Raw genomic sequence first — 18,168 nt, forward strand, 5'->3', positions numbered from 1 at the left:
AGAAGAATACGAGGAGCATGGAAAAAAAAGCAAAATACAAAAACGAGGAGAACACAAGGGGCGAAAATCAGAGGAGGATCAAAAGTGTGGCACTAGGTGGAGTAAGAGAAGTGTGAAAAAGCTGATGTGAAGAAACAGGGGAGAAGAATACGAGGAGCAGGAAAAAAAAGCAAAATACAAAAACGAGGAGAACACAAGGGGCGAAAATCAGAGGAGGATCAAAAGTGTGGCACTAGCTGGAGTAAGAGAAGTGTGAAAAACCCGAGGTGAAGAAACAGGGGAGAAGAATACGAGGAGCAAGAAAAAAAAAGCAAAATACAAAAACGAGGAGAACACAAGGGGCGAAAATCAGAGGAGGATCAACAGTATGCCACTACGAGGAGTAAGAGAAGTGTGAAAAACCCAAGGCGAAGAAACAGGGGAGAAGAATACGAGGAGCAAGGAAAAAAAAACAAAATACAAAAACGAGGAGAACACAAGGGGCGAAAATCAGAGGAGGATCAACAGTATGCCACTACGAGGAGTAAGAGAAGTGTGAAAAACGTAAGGTGAAGAAACAGGGGAGAAGAATACGAGGAGCAAGAAAAAACAAGCAAAATACAAAAACGAGGAGAACACAAGGGGCGAAAATCAGAGGAGGATCAAAAGTGTGGCACTAGGTGGAGTAAGAGAAGTGTGAAAAACCCGAGGCGAAGAAACAGGGGAGAAGAATACGAGGAGCAAGAAAAAAAAAGCAAAATACAAAAACGAGGAGAACACAAGGGGCGAAAATCAGAGGAGGATCAACAGTATGCCACTACGAGGAGCAAGAGAAGTGTGAAAAACCCGATGCGAAGAAACAGGGGAGAAGAATACGAGGAGCAAGAAAAAAAAAGCAAAATACAAAAACGAGGAGAACACAAGGGGCGAAAATCAGAGGAGGATCAAGAGTGTGGCACTACGAGGAGCAAGAGAAGTGTGAAAACGCTGATGGGAAGAAACAGGGGAGAGGAATACGAGGAGCAAGAAAAAAAAAGCAAAATACAAAAACGAGGAGAACACAAGGGGCGAAAATCAGAGGAGGATCAAAAGTGTGGCACTACGAGGAGTAAGAGAAGTGTGAAAAAGCCGAGGCAAAGAAACAGCGGAGAAGAATACGAGGAGCAAGAAAAAGAAAGCAAAATACAAAAATGAGGAGAACACAAGGCGCGAAAATCAGAGGAGGATCAAAAGTGTGGCAATACAAGGAGCAAGAGAAGTGTGAAAAAACCCGAGGCGAAGAAACAGGGGAGAAGAATACGAGGAGCAAGAAAAAAAAAGCAAAATACAAAACCGAGGAGAACACAAGGGGCGAAAATCAGAGGAGGTTCAACAGTATGCCACTACGAGGAGCAAGAGAAGTGTGAAAAACCCGACGCGAAGAAACAGGGGAGAAGAATACGAGGAGCAAGAAAAAAAACGCAAAATACAAAAACGAGGAGAACACAAGGGGCGAAAATCAGAGGAGGATCAAGAGTGTGGCACTACGAGGAGCAAGAGAAGTGTGAAAACGCTGATGCGAAGAAACAGGGGAGAAGAATACGAGGAGCAAGAAAAAAAAAGCAAAATACAAAAACGAGGAGAACACAAGGGGCGAAAATCAGAGGAGGATCAAAAGTGTGGCACTACGAGGAGTAAGAGAAGTGTGAAAAAGCCGAGGCAAAGAAACAGCGGAGAAGAATACGAGGAGCAAGAAAAAGAAAGCAAAATACAAAAATGAGGAGAACACAAGGCGCGAAAATCAGAGGAGGATCAAAAGTGTGGCAATACAAGGAGCAAGAGAAGTGTGAAAAACCTGAGGTGAAGAAACAGGGGAGAAGAATACGAGGAGCAAGAAAAAAAAAGCAAAATACAAAAACGAGGAGAACACAAGGGGCGAAAATCAGAGGAGGATCAAAAGTGTGGCACTACGAGGAGTAACAGAAGTGTGAAAAACCCGAGGCAAAGAAACAGGGGAGAAGAATACAAGGAGAAAGAAAAAAAAAGCAAAATACAAAAATGAGGAGAACACAAGGGGCGAAAATCACAGGAGGAACAAAAGTGTGGCACTACGAGGAGGAAGAGAAGTGTGAAAACGCTGATGCGAAGAAACAGGGGAGAAGAATACGAGGAGCAAGGAAAAGAAAGCAAAATACAAAAACGAGGAGAACACAAGGGGCGAAAATCAGAGGAGGATCAAAAGTCTGGCACTACAAGGAGCAAGAGCAGTGTGAAAAACCCGACGCGAAGAAACAGGGGAGAAGAATACGGGGAGCAAGAAAAAAAAAGCAAAATACAAAAACGAGGAGAACACAAGAGGCGAAAATCAGAGGAGGATCAAAAGTGTGGCACTACGAGGAGTAAGAGAAGTGTGAAAAACCCGAGGCGAAGAAACAGGGGAGAAGAATACGAGGAGCAAGAAAAAAAAAGCAAAATACAAAAACGAGGAGAACACAAGGGGCGAAAATCAGAGGAGGATCAACAGTATGCCACTACGAGGAGCAAGAGAAGTGTGAAAAACCCGACGCGAAGAAACAGGGGAGAAGAATACGAGGAGCAAGAAAAAAAAGCAAAATACAAAAACGAGGAGAACACAAGGGGCGAAAATCAGAGGAGGATCAAGAGTGTGGCACTACGAGGAGCAAGAGAAGTGTGAAAACGCTGATGCGAAGAAACAGGGGAGAAGAATACGAGAAGCAAGAAAAAAAAAGCAAAATACAAAAACGAGGAGAACACAAGGGGCGAAAATCAGAGGAGGATCAAAAGTGTGGCACTACAAGGAGCAAGAGAAGTGTGAAAAACCCGAGGCGAAGAAACAGGGGAGAAGAATACGAGGAGCAAGAAAAAAAAAGCAAAATACAAAAACGAGGAGAACACAAGGGGCGAAAATCAGAGGAGGATCAAAAGTGTGGCACTACGAGGAGTAAGAGAAGTGTGAAAAACCCGAGGCGAAGAAACAGGGGAGAAGAATACGAGGAGCAAAAAAAAAAAGCAAAATACAAAAACGAGGAGAACACAAGGGGCGAAAATCAGAGGAGGATCAACAGTATGGCACTACGAGGAGCAAGAGAAGTGTGAAAAACCCCACGTGAAGAAACAGGGGAGAAGAATACGAGGAGCAAGAAAAAAAAAGCAAAATACAAAAACGAGGAGAACACAAGGGGCGAAAATCAGAGGAGGATCAAAAGTGTGGCACTACGAGGAGCAAGAGAAGTGTGAAAACGCTGATGCGAAGAAACAGGGGAGAAGAATACGAGGAGCAAGAGAAAAAAAGCAAAATACAAAAACGAGGAGAACACAAGGGGCGAAAATCAGAGGAGGATCAAAAGTGTGGCACTACAAGGAGCAAGAGCAGTGTGAAAAACCCAACGCAAAGAAACAGGGGAGAAGAATACGGGGAGCAAGAAAAAAAAAGCAAAATACAAAAACGAGGAGAACACAAGGGGCGAAAATCAGAGGAGGATCAACAGTACGCCACTACGAGGAGCAATAGCAGTGTGAAAAACCCGAGGCGAAGAAACAGGGGAGAAGAATACGCGGAGCAAGAAAAAAAAAGCAAAAGACAAAAACGAGGAGCAGACAAGGGGGGAAAATCAGAGGAGGATGAAAAGTATGCCACTACGAGGAGCAAGAGCAGTGTGAAAAACCCGAGGCGAAGAAACAGGGGAGAAGAATAGGAGGAGTAAGAAAAAAAAAGCAAAATACAAAAACGAGGAGCAGACAAGGGGGGAAAATCAGAGGAGGATCAGAAGTGTGGCACTACGAGGAGCAAGAGCAGTGTGAAAAACCCGAGGCAAAGAAACAGGGGAGAAGAATAAGAGGAGCAAGAAAAAAAAAGCAAAAGACAAAAACGAGGAGCAGACAAGGGGGGAAAATCAGAGGAGGATCAAAAGTGTGGAAATACGAGGAACAAGAAAGGTGTGAAAAACCCGAGGCGAAGAAAAAGGGGAGAACAATACGAGGAGCAAAAAAAAAAAAGAAAAAGAAAAATACGAGGAGCAGACAAGGGGGAAAAATAAGAGGAGGATCAAAAGTGTGGAAATACGAGGAGCAAGAAAAGTGGGAAAAACACGAGGAGAAGAAAAAGGGGAGAACAATACGAGGAGCAAAAAAAAAAAGAAAAGAAAAATTTGAGGAGCAGACAAGGGGGGAAAGTAAGAGGAGGATCAAAAGTGTGGAGATACGAGGAGCAAGAAAAGTGTGAAAAACACGAGGAGAAGAAAAAGTGGAGAACAATACGAGGAGCAAAAAAATAAAAATAAAAGACAAATACGAGGAGCAGACAAGGGGGGAAAATAAGAGGAGGATCAAAAGTGTGGAAATACGAGGAGCAAGAAAAGTGGGAAAAACACGTGGAGAAGAAAAAGGGGAGAACAATACGAGGAGCAAAAAAGAAAAAAAAAAGAAAATACGAGGAGCAGAAAAGGGGGGAAAATAAGAGGAGGATCAAAAGTGTGGAAATATGAGGATCAAGAAAAGTGGGAAAAACACGAGGAGAAGAAAAAGGGGAGAACAATACGAGGAGCAAAAAAAAAAAGAAAAATACGAGGAGCAGACAATGGGGGAAAATAAGAGGAGGATCAAAAGTGTGGAGATACGAGGAGCAAGAAAAGTGGGAAAAACACGAGGAGAAGAAAAAGGGGAGAACAATACGAGGAGCAAAAAAAAAAAGAAAAGAAAAAGTCAAGGAGCAGACAAGGGGGAAAAATAAGAGGAGGATCAAAAGTGTGGAAATACGAGGAGCAAGAAAAGTGGGAAAAACACGAGGAGACGCAAAAGGGGAGAACAATACGAGGAGCAAAAAAAAAAAAAAAAAAGAAAATACGAGGAGCAGAAAAGGGGGGAAAATAAGAGGAGGATCAAAAGTGTGGAAATATGAGGAGCAAGAAAAGTGGGAAAAACACGAGGAGAAGAAAAAGGGGAGAACAATACGAGGAGCAAAAAAAAAAAAGAAAAGAAAAATTCGAGGAGCAGACAAGGGGGAAAAATAAGAGGAGGATCAAAAGTGTGGAAATACGAGGAGCACGAAAAGTGGGAAAAACACGAGGAGAAGAAAAAGGGGAGAACAATACGAGGAGCAAAAAGAAAAAGAAAAATACGAGGAGCAGAAAAGGGTGGAAAATAAGAGGTGGATCAAAAGTGTGGAAATACGAGGAGCAGGAAAAGTGGGAAAAACACGAGGAGAAGAAAAAGGGGAGAACAATACGAGGAGCGAAAAAAAAAAAAAAAGAAAAATACGAGGAGCAGAAAAGGGGGAAAAATAAGAGGAGGATCAAAAGTGTGGAAATACGAGGAACAAGAAAGGTTTGAAAAACCCGAGGCGAAGAAAAAAGGGAGAAGAATACGAGGAGCAAGAAAAAAAAAAGAAAAAGAAAAATACGAGGAGCAGACAAGGGGGGAAAATAAGAGGAGGATCAAAAGTGTGGAAATACGAGGAGCAAGAAAAGCGGGAAAAACACGAGGAGAAGAAAAAGGGGAGAAGAATACGAGGAGCAAAAAAAAAGAAAAATACGAGGAGCAGACAAGGGGGGAAAATAAGAGGAGGATCAAAAGTGTGGAAATACGAGGAGCAAGAAAAGTGTGAAAAATCCCAGGAGCAGGAAAAGGGGAGAAAAATACGAAGAGCAAAAAAAAAAAAAAAAACAGAAAAATACGAGGAGCAGAAAAGTGTGAAAAATAACAGGAGCATCAAAAGTGTGAAAATACGAGGAGCAAGAAAAGTGTGAAAAATCCCAGGAGCAGGAAAAGGGGAGAAAAATACGAGGAGCAAAAAAAAAAAAAAAAAGACGAGGAGCATGAAAAGGTGTGAAAAATGCGAGGAGCCAAAAAAAAAAAAAATCCCCTGAGAGTTCTGCCCCGCCCTCTCCTCTATCATCTTAAGCTGCTGGGCAATGTGATCATCACACATATTTTCACATCCTTTAAAAAAAACATAGTTTTAAAAAAAAATGCCTAAATGTAAATGGATGCAAAGTCAGACATTTACAAACAAAAAGGTTCAGAGCAGACTTTGGTTTCATTCAAACCAGAAACACTCTTAAAAAGCATTACAGAGAGTAAGGACAGTGCAGAGAGCAGGAACAACGTGGCTAGAATCTAGTAAATGCATGTGAAATTCTACCATAGAGTTTGTTTTCAATCCATGTGGAGGGGAGGGTGCGAGGGAGGGGAACATTATTACAGTCCCCCAGGGGTGTCTCCTCCTCTGACAGGCCATCATCATACAACAGTGAGTCGGATGGGGTGGACACGGCCAGGTCCAAGTAGTCCTGGAAGGGAGAGAGACCTGGTCACTCCTGGAGCAGGTCATTGCTGGACATGCCCACCCCTCCCCACCCCCGCCCTGCCTGATAGCAGAAGCCCCAGCCGAGTCCCACCCCGCACCTATCAACTTCTCGCCAGATCTGAGCCCCTGGCCAGGTCTGTCAGCATGAGTTCCCCCAGCCTCTGGTCCTCATCACAGAAAATCACCTCTTGGAGGCAGAAATGTGTTCCCTCATTGTTCTGGTCCTCTCTCTGCAGCGCTAGGGGCACCAGGCCCAGCACTGGAGAACAGGCCTGTTTATAAAACCTGAGGCTCTGGGATTGCAGTCCCGTGACTCATGTGGGAAGGCCAAGACACATTCCCCATCTGCTCCACACTTTCTGGCTTCCCTCCAGGCACTCCTGCCATCTCCAATATCAAGTCAGGACCAAGAAATCTGAGTCATCGGTGTGGGTTTTGCATAAGATGCTGCTAGAGGCTTCAGCTCCCAAGCAGGATGATTTGTGAGGACCGGCTACTTCCACTGCCCTGGTTAAAGGTGTCAAGAATGCTTCCAGTGTGTTTCTGGCTGGTTCTCAGCACTGTTCTAGGAAAGCTGTTTGTAGGCATCAGCTATTACCTCTGTTTAGGGCAAATCATAGGATGTGCCCAAACGATACACCAAGGTTGGGTTTTATTCCAAGGGGCCCAGTCCATGCATCTTGCCTTCCATGTTTGGAGAAATGACAACTTTCAGTAACTGTGTCAATTTAAGGATGAAACCACCAGAGGGCAAGCAAGGTCTGTGTCTATTTTCTTTACTTGCATCCCCAGCATCTAAGGCAGAATACAGGAGGCAGCCCATTGCCCAATCAATATTAGTGAAAACTGTGTTGATTTCCTCTATCACCTAGAGTTGTAAACTGGAGGCACACAGATATGTTGTTTGGCCCACACTGAGCTTTTGGAAATTGCTATAAAAACTGGGAAACATAAACATCCCTTAAAAAGCCCTGGCATGCTGGCACTCTTATTCCTACAGGTTACATTGTCTATGGTAACAGGTCCTTCAGAGCCAGCTGGTAGGTTACTATTTGTCACAGTTTCCACTGCTCCCTTCACTTCCCACCCCTAGCCAGACCCTTCATAGAATCTGAATTTAGGACACATTCATTCCAACTTTACTTCCTCAAGTTCCATTATTGAAAATAATTTTGTTTGGCTTTGGCATATCTTCTTCCCACCCCTGTCTGTGGAGGGCTCTTCCTAAGTGTCAAGGTAAAAATCCTGGTTTCTCCCTAATTTCAAGAAGTCCAAGAGGCCTGGATTAAGGATAAAGGTTCGTGCCCGCCCCGCCCCCTGCCCCCAGTCTGCCCTGCCCCCTACCAGGAGACGACATGACCATCTCACTCTGCACAGCCGCACTCTGCCTTTGTATTGGGAATTCCATGAACTGGGGTGAGGGAAGTGGCACCAGGGATTGGCTCCGGGTACTCACTCTGCTCTTAACCATCATCTTAGATATCTAGGTCTTTGCTGATGTCGGCAAACACTGGCCTCTTGTCTGGTTCCCGCTTCCAGCACTGCAGCATTAGACTGTACCTGGTGAGACAAACAGGTGGGTGGTGACAATCCAGCAAGGATTGCCCAGTCACAACCACCACACCCAGTACAGTGCACCTGGGCCCCAGAGGCTCTGGTCCAAAATCCCAAAGCTGTTCCTGTGTCACTGACATCCTTCTCTGAGTTGGGCCAGGGTATGATGGGTCAGCAGGGGCTCACAGTGTCTGGCGCTGTGGTCCAGCCATGCTTGTTATGGCAGCTAACGCAGAAATGCCAGTCCTTAAAACTCTTATGAAGGATGAACTGTGTATGAACACAAAAACCTGCCAAGCACACTCTCTCTTGCACCTCCCTCCCTCCCTCCCCTGGGGCTCTGGCAGGGCTGCAGGGGCCACCTTGTGGGTGAGTGCTGGGCCTGTGCCTGCCAGTCTAGGGTGCCCAGGGAGGCAGCACCTACTCACCCTTGCACTCCCACAGCCCTGAGCCAGGCACATGGCAGGTGCATGACAGACTTTGTAGAATGAATGGACCAGTGTGTGTCTAACTATGGACGACCCCCTTCTCATGTGTTCTCAACCTGTTCTCCAAGGATCATCTGATGGAACCACCATTTGATGAGAAGATTCTGGTGCCCTCGAGCTGAAGTCCAGGTGCCATCTGCCTGCTCTTTGTCTGCCTTGGTGTCTCCACTTGGGCGCTCCCCTGTATGTACCCCTGGGGCCATTCTGAATTACCTGCCCCTCCCCAAGCATCCTGGGACAGGTCTCTAGCCTTAGACTGAAGCTGCTCCCTCATCCTTCCACCACCTCTCCTGGGGTCCTGCTCCCCCTCAGCTTGTAAGTCCCCCCAGGAGGCCCACCCAGCCCCCAGTGGAATCTGGGTCCCCAGCATCTGCCATCATGCCCAAGGGTGGTTCTCTGTCATCTGTGCCTTTGTCTTAGCCCGTTGCTTCCAGCTGCCCAGCTCGCCTAGGGCTGGCACCCAGGGCTGCCCAGCAGTGGGAAAGGATGAGTGTGCATGACCCCACCCCTCCAAAACCTGGAGTGTCAGTGGCTGGGGAGGCTGGACCAGAGAAAGCATGCTCACATCTCCTCGCTGCAGTTGTCTGGCCTCTCCATCCGATAGTCTGTCTTCAGAAGGTTGAAGAGCCGCTCTGGAGGAATCCCAGGGTAGGGGTTGCCGCCCAGGGTCACAATCTCCCACAGCAGGACACCAAAGGACCACCTGCAGAACCAGAGGGCCAATGAGCGACTGCACTGAGTCTGTGGCATCCTCAGCGCCCCAGATATCCTCCCCCTGGGCAGCAACAGGACCCGAGTTCCCTGTACAGAGAGTGGTCCAAGTGCCCACAGTTTCAGCCTAGGCTGACCAGACAGATGGAAGTGGAATGGAGGCGGGACCAGGTGTCTGCCTGCCCTGCCCCAACCCCCTGGCAAGCTGCTGCCCAAGCTCAGCCCCCATATCCAAAAAGGGCAGGTGGCTGACCCCTGAGGTGAAGCTCTGTAGCATCAGAGACGGCACAGGGAATGCAAATGAGCACAGTGAAGAGCAGGTCAAACTGAGGCCACAGGGCACCAGGGCACTCTGCAAAACCCCTTCACCTTTTCTGTGTGCCTGGAAATTTTCATAAGATGTTAAAAGGAAAAAACACTGCAATGGGAAAATATCAACTGTGAGGGAAAATTTACTGTCAAGTGGGGACAAAATCATCACAAAACAGCATTATCACACAAGCCCGTTTACAGTAATAAAGAATGCCTGCATGCCACGGACAACTCTAGGCAAGGCCTGTGAGTGCTGGCCGTAGTTATTTTGGGATGGTGGGGCCCCATTGACTTTTAGTCTCATTATGCTTTCCCCTGCATTTCCAGTTGTTTTACAGTCCACTTGGTAATCAGAACACAGCTGTTAAAACTGTTTAAGAATTGCCTTTTCACAGCCTACTTTATTTAAAACATGCAAGGCTGTTTACAGCAGAACATTTGGAAACAAGTCTGTTGTGGTTTTCAAAACAATTGAGAATGCAGTTGGACTTGGAAGACTTGAGTTTTGGTCTTGGAGCAGTTTGGGTACCGGAAACCCATTCAAGGTCACTCCACCCTAAACCTGTCTCTGGGTGGGGACCAGTCTCCAGGGACCTGCTTGAAGCCCGCTCACACTCAGGCTCACAGAGAGGGAACTGTTCAGCTGGGACTGTGTGTCACTGAGATGTCCAAAGAGAGGGCAGGGGAGGTGGGGGAGGCAAGGGGGCTGCAGCTATGGCTCACATCCTCATGCATTCCACCGTGGCACTCAGAACTACTGCCTGGGCCTTTGCCATTTGCTGTGTGAGTACACAAAGCTTCCCCATCCACAGCCCCCCAGTTTGGGGAGGTCACTCTGGACGGCTGGAATGAGCTGACAGGGACTCAGGGCAACTCTGTTCCCCAGCAGAGCTGCCCAGACAGGTGCATACATGTAACCTCCACCCCAGGAAGGCAACACCCAGACTCACACATCACTCTGGGTGGTGTAGATATGATCAAAGAGGGACTCAATGGCCATCCACTTGACTGGGATCCGACCCTAAGGAAGGAGTGAAAGAAAGGCATTAACGTTGCTCTGAGATCCTAGGAACTGGTGTGTGTGGGGGACACATCTCAGGCTCTTTCAGCTCTTAGGGAACACTGAGTAATGACTCCAGTGTGTTCCTGGGTAGAGGCCAGCAGCCCAGCCTCACAGGGGCTGGAGTCCTAGCCCCGCCTTCCTAGGCTTGGCTGAGACCCCCGAGGGAGTCAGTCGGCCTGCCCACAGCTATACAAGGTGTGCTGGTCATGCACCACATCCCAAGGAATTGATGCTAAGTGCAAGCCAGGCCCCACTGTGGTCACTTCTCGGGAGATCAGGGGCACTGCACCCTGGGTGCTGCCCAGTGGGTAGGCTGGAAGCACTTCCATCAAGATCTCCCCTGATTTCTGAGGGTGAAGGGGTCTGGGAAGCCAACATCCAGTGTTTCCATCTTGGGAATTTCTGACACAAATGAACACACTAAAGGCCTTTCTAAGAAGCTCTGAGCGAAGAAATCAATGTGAGTGTCTTGAGTCTGATTTTTCCCTTATTTTATCCCAGGGCCCTTTTAGCATCCTCTAAAAGACTGTCCTCCACCATGGAGAGGCTGGAGTTCAACCTAACAAATCCTTTCTAATGCAACTTAAGAAATAGCTTTTTGGTACAAATAGATCAGCGGGCTTTCCTGGTGGCTCAGTGGTAAAGAATCCACCTGCAGTGCAGGAGATGCGGGTTTGATCCATGGGTCAGGAAGATACCCTGGAGGAGGAAATGGCAACCCACTCCAGTATTCTTGCCTGGGGAATTCCATAGACAGAGGATCCTGCTGGGCTACAGTCCATGGGTCGCAAAGAGTCAGACACGACTGATCGATTAAACAACAACAAACAGGTCAGCATCAAGGCACAATCAATTAAAAAAAAGGCATTTGCTTTGGATTTTAATGCATTTATTGTACTTCTTTTTTTTTTTTAAAGTACTATTTAGGATTCATACCCTACATGAAGTGTGACTGCTTCGAGGGTGTGTGTTTCTAACAATGCAACCTGCAGGCTGTGCTCTCAGGGGCCGAGCTTGGGCACCTTGTGCTTCCTTGCTGGGTGACACAGGGCCTTCCCGAGGACCAGTGCATCAACAGGAAGTTCCATCCAGCCCCCTCCACGGGGTAGGGAGCACCCCTCTCCACTTCCCCTTCAGCACTTCTAAGATGTGCTGTCACAACAGAAACCCCACAAGAAATCAAATGTCATCCTCACAGCCCCAGGAGCACCTGGGCTTCACTCGCCCCTCAGAGCAAAGCTGAAGTGTATGTCGTGGCTTTCTGTGTTTTTCTTTTTGAGCAGCATCTGTTCTGAATGCCAGCTTAGCTGTGTGTCTTGAGGGGGCCTGTGATCTTCCCTGTCTAGTCTGTCACAGGGAGGCTACTAGAAAGGGGTTGGGAGGATAGCAGCACCAAGAAAGTCAAGACCAATGTCACAGGGAAGGGGACCATACCAGGGAACCAGGTTTCCCAAGAAGGTCCCCGAACCACCTGTTTTAGTGACTTGGAAAAAGCTTCCCAAATCTCTACACTGTAACTCTGGACTTTGTCTCCAGGATCCTCCTGATTGCTTTCCAAACTCACTTAGTCAGCCGTTCCTAGGCCCTTGGACCAGGAGCATACCCTGCTGTAAAGTGGTTCAATCCTTTCTGTAAAGAATGACTAGCAAGCTTGGGTTTAATTCATTTCTTTTCCCCAAGCAAAGGACTAAAGTTACACAGAAAGTAAAACAGTGACCTTCACTCTGCAGCAGTGAGAGGAGCAACTGCAGACAAGAAGATTGTTATTTCTGCAGTGGTGGGTGACCTTTAGAAGTGATAGTGATGAAAAGTGAGAGAAGCTGCAGGAACCCCACTCCCAGCAGGGAGCTCCAAAACAGCACGTGTGGCTGTGAGGAAGAGAAGGAACAGGCTCAAGACTGAGTCCTGCTCTGGGTCTCTGGGGACCCAGGACTAGGAAAGAGTTCGGGGATGAGGACTGGAAGTTTGCACTCTAAAAACCCGCTTTATCTTCCTCAGATCAAAATCTGTCCCCACCCTGTGGGCTCCCTGACCATGCCCTCTGCCCTCAGGCCATCACACCCCAGAGCCTGGTACCTTGCTCCTCTTCACGTAGGAATCCTCTTCATAAACATCTCGGGACAGACCAAAATCTGAGATTTTCATCCTGTGGCCCTCGGCTACCAGGATGTTTCTGGCTGCCAAGTCCCGATGGACAAGCTGTGGAAAAGACAACAGCAGGGACCCCTGAACCCCGGGCCAATCGCTGGCGGAGGGGGCGCGGGGCTGGGGCGGCACGCACCTTCATCTCAGCCAGGTACTGGATCCCTTGTGAGATCTGCCAGGCAAAGGAGACAAGGTCGCCCATGGTCAGGGCCTGCTCCTCCAGGTTGTCCAGGTAACTGGAGTTGCGGCTGCCCCCGCTGCCCACGTAGCCAGGTCCCGCCTTGCGGCTCTCTCGGAGGAAGCCCCGCAGGGAGCCGTACTTGGCATACTCCACAATGAGGAGCAGTGGCCCTAGGGGCAGAGCAGTAGGTACGTGGGCTGGCTGCTTAGGTGACCCTGGGCAGGCAGAAGTTGGGCCAGCACGGGGCAATCGCTTCCAGCAGCCTGAGGACTCAAGCCTCAGCTCACTCTCCCATCACTCTGCTCTCCACCTTGCAGCACTATGTTACTTCAGTCATGTCTGACTCTTTGTGACCCTATAGACTGTAGCCTGCCAAGCTCCTCTGTCCATGGGATTTTCCAGGCAAGAAGAGTGGAGTAGGTTGTCATGTCCCCCTCCAAGGGATCTTCCTGACTCAGGGATTGAACCCAAGTCTTTTACATCTCCTGCATTGGCAGGCAGGTTCTTTATCACTAGTGCCACTTGGGAAGCTCCTCCATCTTGCAGGGGCTTTGGATTCCAAAGCCAGCTGCCTGGACAGTTGACCACAACCTCTTTCCTGGGTGTCCAGGGCAAGCAGTCACTGCATTTGAAGCTGCCCTGGGAGATAACCACTGCTGCTCGGATGTCAGGAACTTTCTGTACCCCTGGTCTTGCCACAGTATGGCCTGGGGACAGCTGATGGAGGCAGAGGTTCTGGACTGCCCCTGGCCACCCTCTCCCTGCCCTGCCTGCTCTCAGGCCACAGTCCTCCCCGAGGCCCGGCCCTGAGTGCTACTGGTGCCCCTGCTGCTCTCTCCCTGTCGGCCTCCCATCTCCCTCACACCCGAAATACACATGCACCCACGCGCACATGCACACACACACACACACACACACACACACACACAAAGTGGGAGGCCCCCAGGGTGGCAAAGCAGTTTTGGAAGACTAATAGAGCAAAATGCTCTTATGTGAAAAATGATCTGCCATTGCCTTTGCCACCCCAGGCTGGGGTGGGGTTGAGATCACCTGGAGGTTATGGCATATCTAGTAGGTGCCCAGGAGACACTGCTCATCTCTGGACTTCCCTGTCTTAAGGGCTCAGCCTGGGGCAGGGTGCTGACAACCAGGATGTCGCCAGAGACCCCAGGGAACACTCCTGTGGCAGCCCTCATGGTCCACTGACACACAAGTTTCAGGCAAGAGCCAGAGAAACCATGCTTCCAGGAAGAGAGAGGACAGGTGCCAGAGAAGAAAAGGATGGGGATGAGGGAGAATGCAGAATGGAGCAGCCCAGAGCCCCTGGCTTGTGCCCAGCAGCTGCTAGTCCCCGGCTGGTCTTACCATCCTGGCTGCAGGCCCCGTACAGCTTGATGACTTGCGGGTGGTTGACCTGCTTCAGGAGGTTGAACTCTGATAGCAGGTCCCACAGCTCGCTTGGGGAGGCATTCTCTGAAATGCACAGAAACAAAGCAGGTCACAAAGTCCCTGCTACCACCATGCTGGGTCACAGGCGCAAACGAGGGGTCTACACAGACTTGTCTCCTTCCCAGACATCCTACTCAGGTTCAGACTGAGGCCTGCCAGGACCTCACTGCTTGGAGCTACTCTCAGCCCATGGGAGGGTCAACAGCGGCCTCAATTGCCTACAGGGAGTAAGAACCAGAGGAGCGCACTTCCATGTGAGCAGAGTCTTTCCATGGAAAGCCTTCTGGGCTGGGCTATGCATGCAAATGGCATTATTTCCCTGCAATCACCATCTCTCAAAGACAGTGGCGTTAACCCTTCATTAACCCTTCTGGGGAGGTAAAGGGACTCCCTGGTGTCCCCAAACACCTGCCAACCAAGCACTTGGCAAAGGGGGGTGAGGCCCTGGAGAAAGGTGAAGGCCATGAGACTTCACAGAAGTCGTCTTGCCATGCTGAGTGTGTGTTTTCCAAGGGCAGAGATAGTTGTGCTCAGGAGCTTGGGTGTGGAGGTCTCCTGGCCAACTGTCCTCCTGGGTCATGGCCCCACATCCCACTGCCCAGTTGTGCCACTGCCTCTGGCTGTAGACTTGTCTGGAAATGAGAAGACAGCTGCAAGATGGGGCATTGGAACCCTTTGGACCACACATGAGTGACCCAGGGCCAGTCTCACTGTGCCCTCTTAGGGCCTGGGGTCTCATAGACAAGGGGCAACCCCAGTCTGAGGGCCTGGGTAAGTACACAAAAGTACCCGGCACTGCATGGCTCCCCGACTGCTGAACATCAGAGTGCATCAGCCTAAAATGTGCCCATCACATGGCCACTGGGCCCTCAGTTGGTCAAGCTGAGGCAGAACTCAGCCATGGCAGAGGACTGTCTACCCAGTCCCTGCTGAGAAGCAGCAGTGAGGATACCCAGCATGTGCTAAGACTGGGGCAGTGCTGGCCCACTAAGGGCTGGGGGGGATGGGGACTGGGAAAGGCAGGGACCTGGGGGACAGGGGCCAGTCCTTACAGGTGGTCTCTTCACCAGGACCTCAGTGGACGCTTGGCGAAAGAAATTAATGGGGCAGACTGAGGTGGGGAGAGCTGTCGGTTTTGAACTTAAGGGCTTTTCATTTAAACTTGGATCTTTACCCAACATTGATACACAAGCAACATGGCTCTGAAAGCTTTCAAGGGAGGAATGTCTTACCCTGCTTCTCCAGGGACCACACCAGCCCACATCATCCATGGTGGAGGTCCCTAGACTGCAGCCACTCAAGAAGAGCAGGGGAGGCGTATTGGTTCTTCAGGAGGCAGCAGGCTGATTGCCAGAGTCCTGGCTGTCATAAGGGCTTCATCCAGCCACTGGGGCCCCCGCAGGTGTGAGTGGCAGAGCCCCCTGTGTACTGCCTGGGCACGTACCTTTCAGCATCTTCACAGCCACAGTCGTGTACCCTGCTTTGCCTTTCAGCCGAAAGGCTGTGGCCTTGACCACTTTTCCAAATTCACCTTCTCCCAGAGTTTTTCCAAGCACCAAGTTCTTCCGTGGGAATTCCCACTTGGGATCCTCCTACATTGGGTTTGAAGGAAAAAGAGAGGGAAGAGAGATGGCGAAGGTAAGAAGAAAGGAAGAAGGCAAGAGCCGGCGGACAAGCTCCATGTGCAGACGGCCGACTGTCACCTGAAGTGACAGGTGACAGTCACCATGTCCAAGGGCAAGACCCCACAGTCAGGCCCTGAGGTGCCATGACAAGATGCGTCCCCCCACAGGAAGGCAGGTGTTGCCACAGACTGGCTGGACTCCGTATGCTCATACCCTCACTGGCCTCCATCTACTATAGATGCCCTGGGCCACCTCAGGCCCAGGGCCTGGTATCTCCAGTGAGAGAGTCAGGGTTTACTCAGCACCCACAGGTGCTCACAGGGGGACCACAGCCTCTTCCCTGGGACTCAGGCCCAAGCCTCATGGCACCACCTCTGTTTTGGACACCAGGCACTGACAGTGGCCCAGGCTCCAGGACTTCCAAGAGAACTCAAGTGGCAGCTGTGGCCCCAGTTGCCTACCAGCCCTGCACTCCCAGCTACAGGATGGGGTGTCAAGAACACCTTCCTGGTGTGGCAGCCTCTAGAAAGTTACCACTGTGCCCCTCAGGTACCCCCCCATCCCTCCCTGACAATGTGTGGAAGAGTCTGCTCCTCCCACAGCCCAGCCACTGGCCAGAACTTGCACACACCGGCCTTCCCAACACACCATGCCCACTGAAGACCCCTCTGGGGTGGGGTCTTCCCAGACCCCAAGACTGGCTCGAAGACCTGAACTCTGGGGATGCTGAAGCCTGTCTGGAACCTGCCTTCCCGTCAGCACTGGATGCCCAGGTCCCCAAGTCTTGCTGTGGCTGGGTGTGGGCATGGCTCCAGGGGCTGCTTATGATGTGCCTGGCAGGCTCGCCTAACCCACAGACACACACTGGTGACCCACTGCCCCCCCCCCCAGGGACCAGAACCCTGTGTTCTTACGTCTGGGAGCAGAGGCAGGCTCCTCTAAGCACCACGGCCAGGGGCGCCTTCCAGCCAGCTCCCCAGGTGTCCTGGTGTCTCAGCTTCCCCAATAACCCATGTTGTTTGTTCTTTAAGTTGCAAAAGAGGCAGTCGTGTCTGACTCCCATGGACTGTAGCCAGGCTCCTCTGTCCATGAGATTCTCCAGTCAAGAATACTGGAGTGGGTTGCCATTTCCTCCTCTACCAAGAATCCATAGTCAGGCTCAAAGGTGACAACAGAGTCACCACCACCCTGGTGTCCACACTGCACTGGATAACAGCTGACTGCACATAAAGACTGGGCTAAGAGGGGATATCTCTCATTTGTTTCTCTTTAAAAGTGCTAAAACCCCAAAGTGTCCTCCCCACTTTATGTAAGACAGAACTAAGGCCAAAGGGTCGAATAATGTGTCTAAGACCTCAGAGCTGGTCAGTGTGGTCCTGGGCCTCTGGCCCAGCTCTGGCTTCTCTGCACTCTGGGCTAGAGGCTGAAAGTGGTCCGTGGCCCCCCCCCCCCCACAGAAGAACCTCTCTCATTGTGTGTCTCAGCACAAACCGTCAGGGCATATAAGGGAATCAAATGGCTCGTCCCTGGGCCACGAGGGCCATTCCCAGATGTGGTGGCCACAGAGGCCTCCTTCCTGACTTTGCTGGTTCCAAACACTCAGCAGGTGGGAGGTCTCCAGCCCCCAGTCCCCATAGTATTTCAGTCTCCTCAGCAAAAACACTGGAGGGCAGACAGGCGGAGGAGCAGCCTGGCCGGGCAGGAGGTGGTGTCTGAGCCTCCCACACTAACTGCAGGCCCAGACCATGTCATGGAGGAGGAGGCTTGGGCTGATTCTCCCCTCTTGGCAGGCCAGTCACAGAGTCCTGGGGCCAGGCTCCCCTGATGGTGCCTGAGAGGCCTCTCAGCAACCCCACTCTCCAAGCCACAGACAGAATCCCCTCCTGGCTGTGGCCAGGCCCCCCACCTGCCAGTCTCTCTCGCCTGGATGGGGACAGTGTTTCATCATGGGGCTCCTACCCAACAGACTCCCCAGCAGAGCGACCCGTGGAAATGAAGGCAGAACATCAGCCTCCAGCCCTAGGGTGGTCCTACCTTCTGAGAATAAAACCCACACACTCCTCCTCAGGGCCTCCCCCAAGGCTGCATCCTCCAGCACTTGGGGCCTCCGTAGGAGATATCTTAGGTGGGTACAGCATGGCCTGCCCTCTCCTTGGAGCCTAATGGCCCAGATCTCAGTCATTTAAATCCACACCCATCCTTTTCCACACTGATTCACGCTCTCTGCCCCACCCCTGCCTTCTGCCCTCCCTGAAAGACATCTCGGTGGAGGTTAGAAGACAGCTGGAAGCTCACGAGGTCCTCCTGGCAGGCAAGGATGCAACAACCCCAAGGGCCCTGCCCCTTCTGTCCCCCCC

General features: G+C 50.4%; 1 protein-coding gene across 1 annotated transcript in view; it reads right to left on the minus strand.

Moving 5' to 3' along the window:
* Positions 1–5,994: 5,994 nt before the first annotated feature.
* The window catches only part of LOC122676072 (proto-oncogene tyrosine-protein kinase receptor Ret-like), a 34,319-nt gene continuing 22,145 nt past the window's right edge, over positions 5,995–18,168 (minus strand). The window contains 9 exon segments of the mRNA XM_043875388.1: positions 5,995–6,266; positions 7,740–7,760; positions 7,762–7,843; positions 8,891–9,028; positions 10,299–10,369; positions 12,488–12,610; positions 12,693–12,907; positions 14,103–14,210; positions 15,631–15,778. Coding sequence (XP_043731323.1) covers positions 6,087–6,266; positions 7,740–7,760; positions 7,762–7,843; positions 8,891–9,028; positions 10,299–10,369; positions 12,488–12,610; positions 12,693–12,907; positions 14,103–14,210; positions 15,631–15,778 — 1,086 coding nt within the window. The 3' untranslated portion in view covers positions 5,995–6,086.

The sequence above is a fragment of the Cervus elaphus genome, chromosome 19, assembly GCF_910594005.1.
Source record: "Cervus elaphus chromosome 19, mCerEla1.1, whole genome shotgun sequence".
Taxonomy (NCBI): Eukaryota; Metazoa; Chordata; class Mammalia; order Artiodactyla; family Cervidae; genus Cervus; species Cervus elaphus.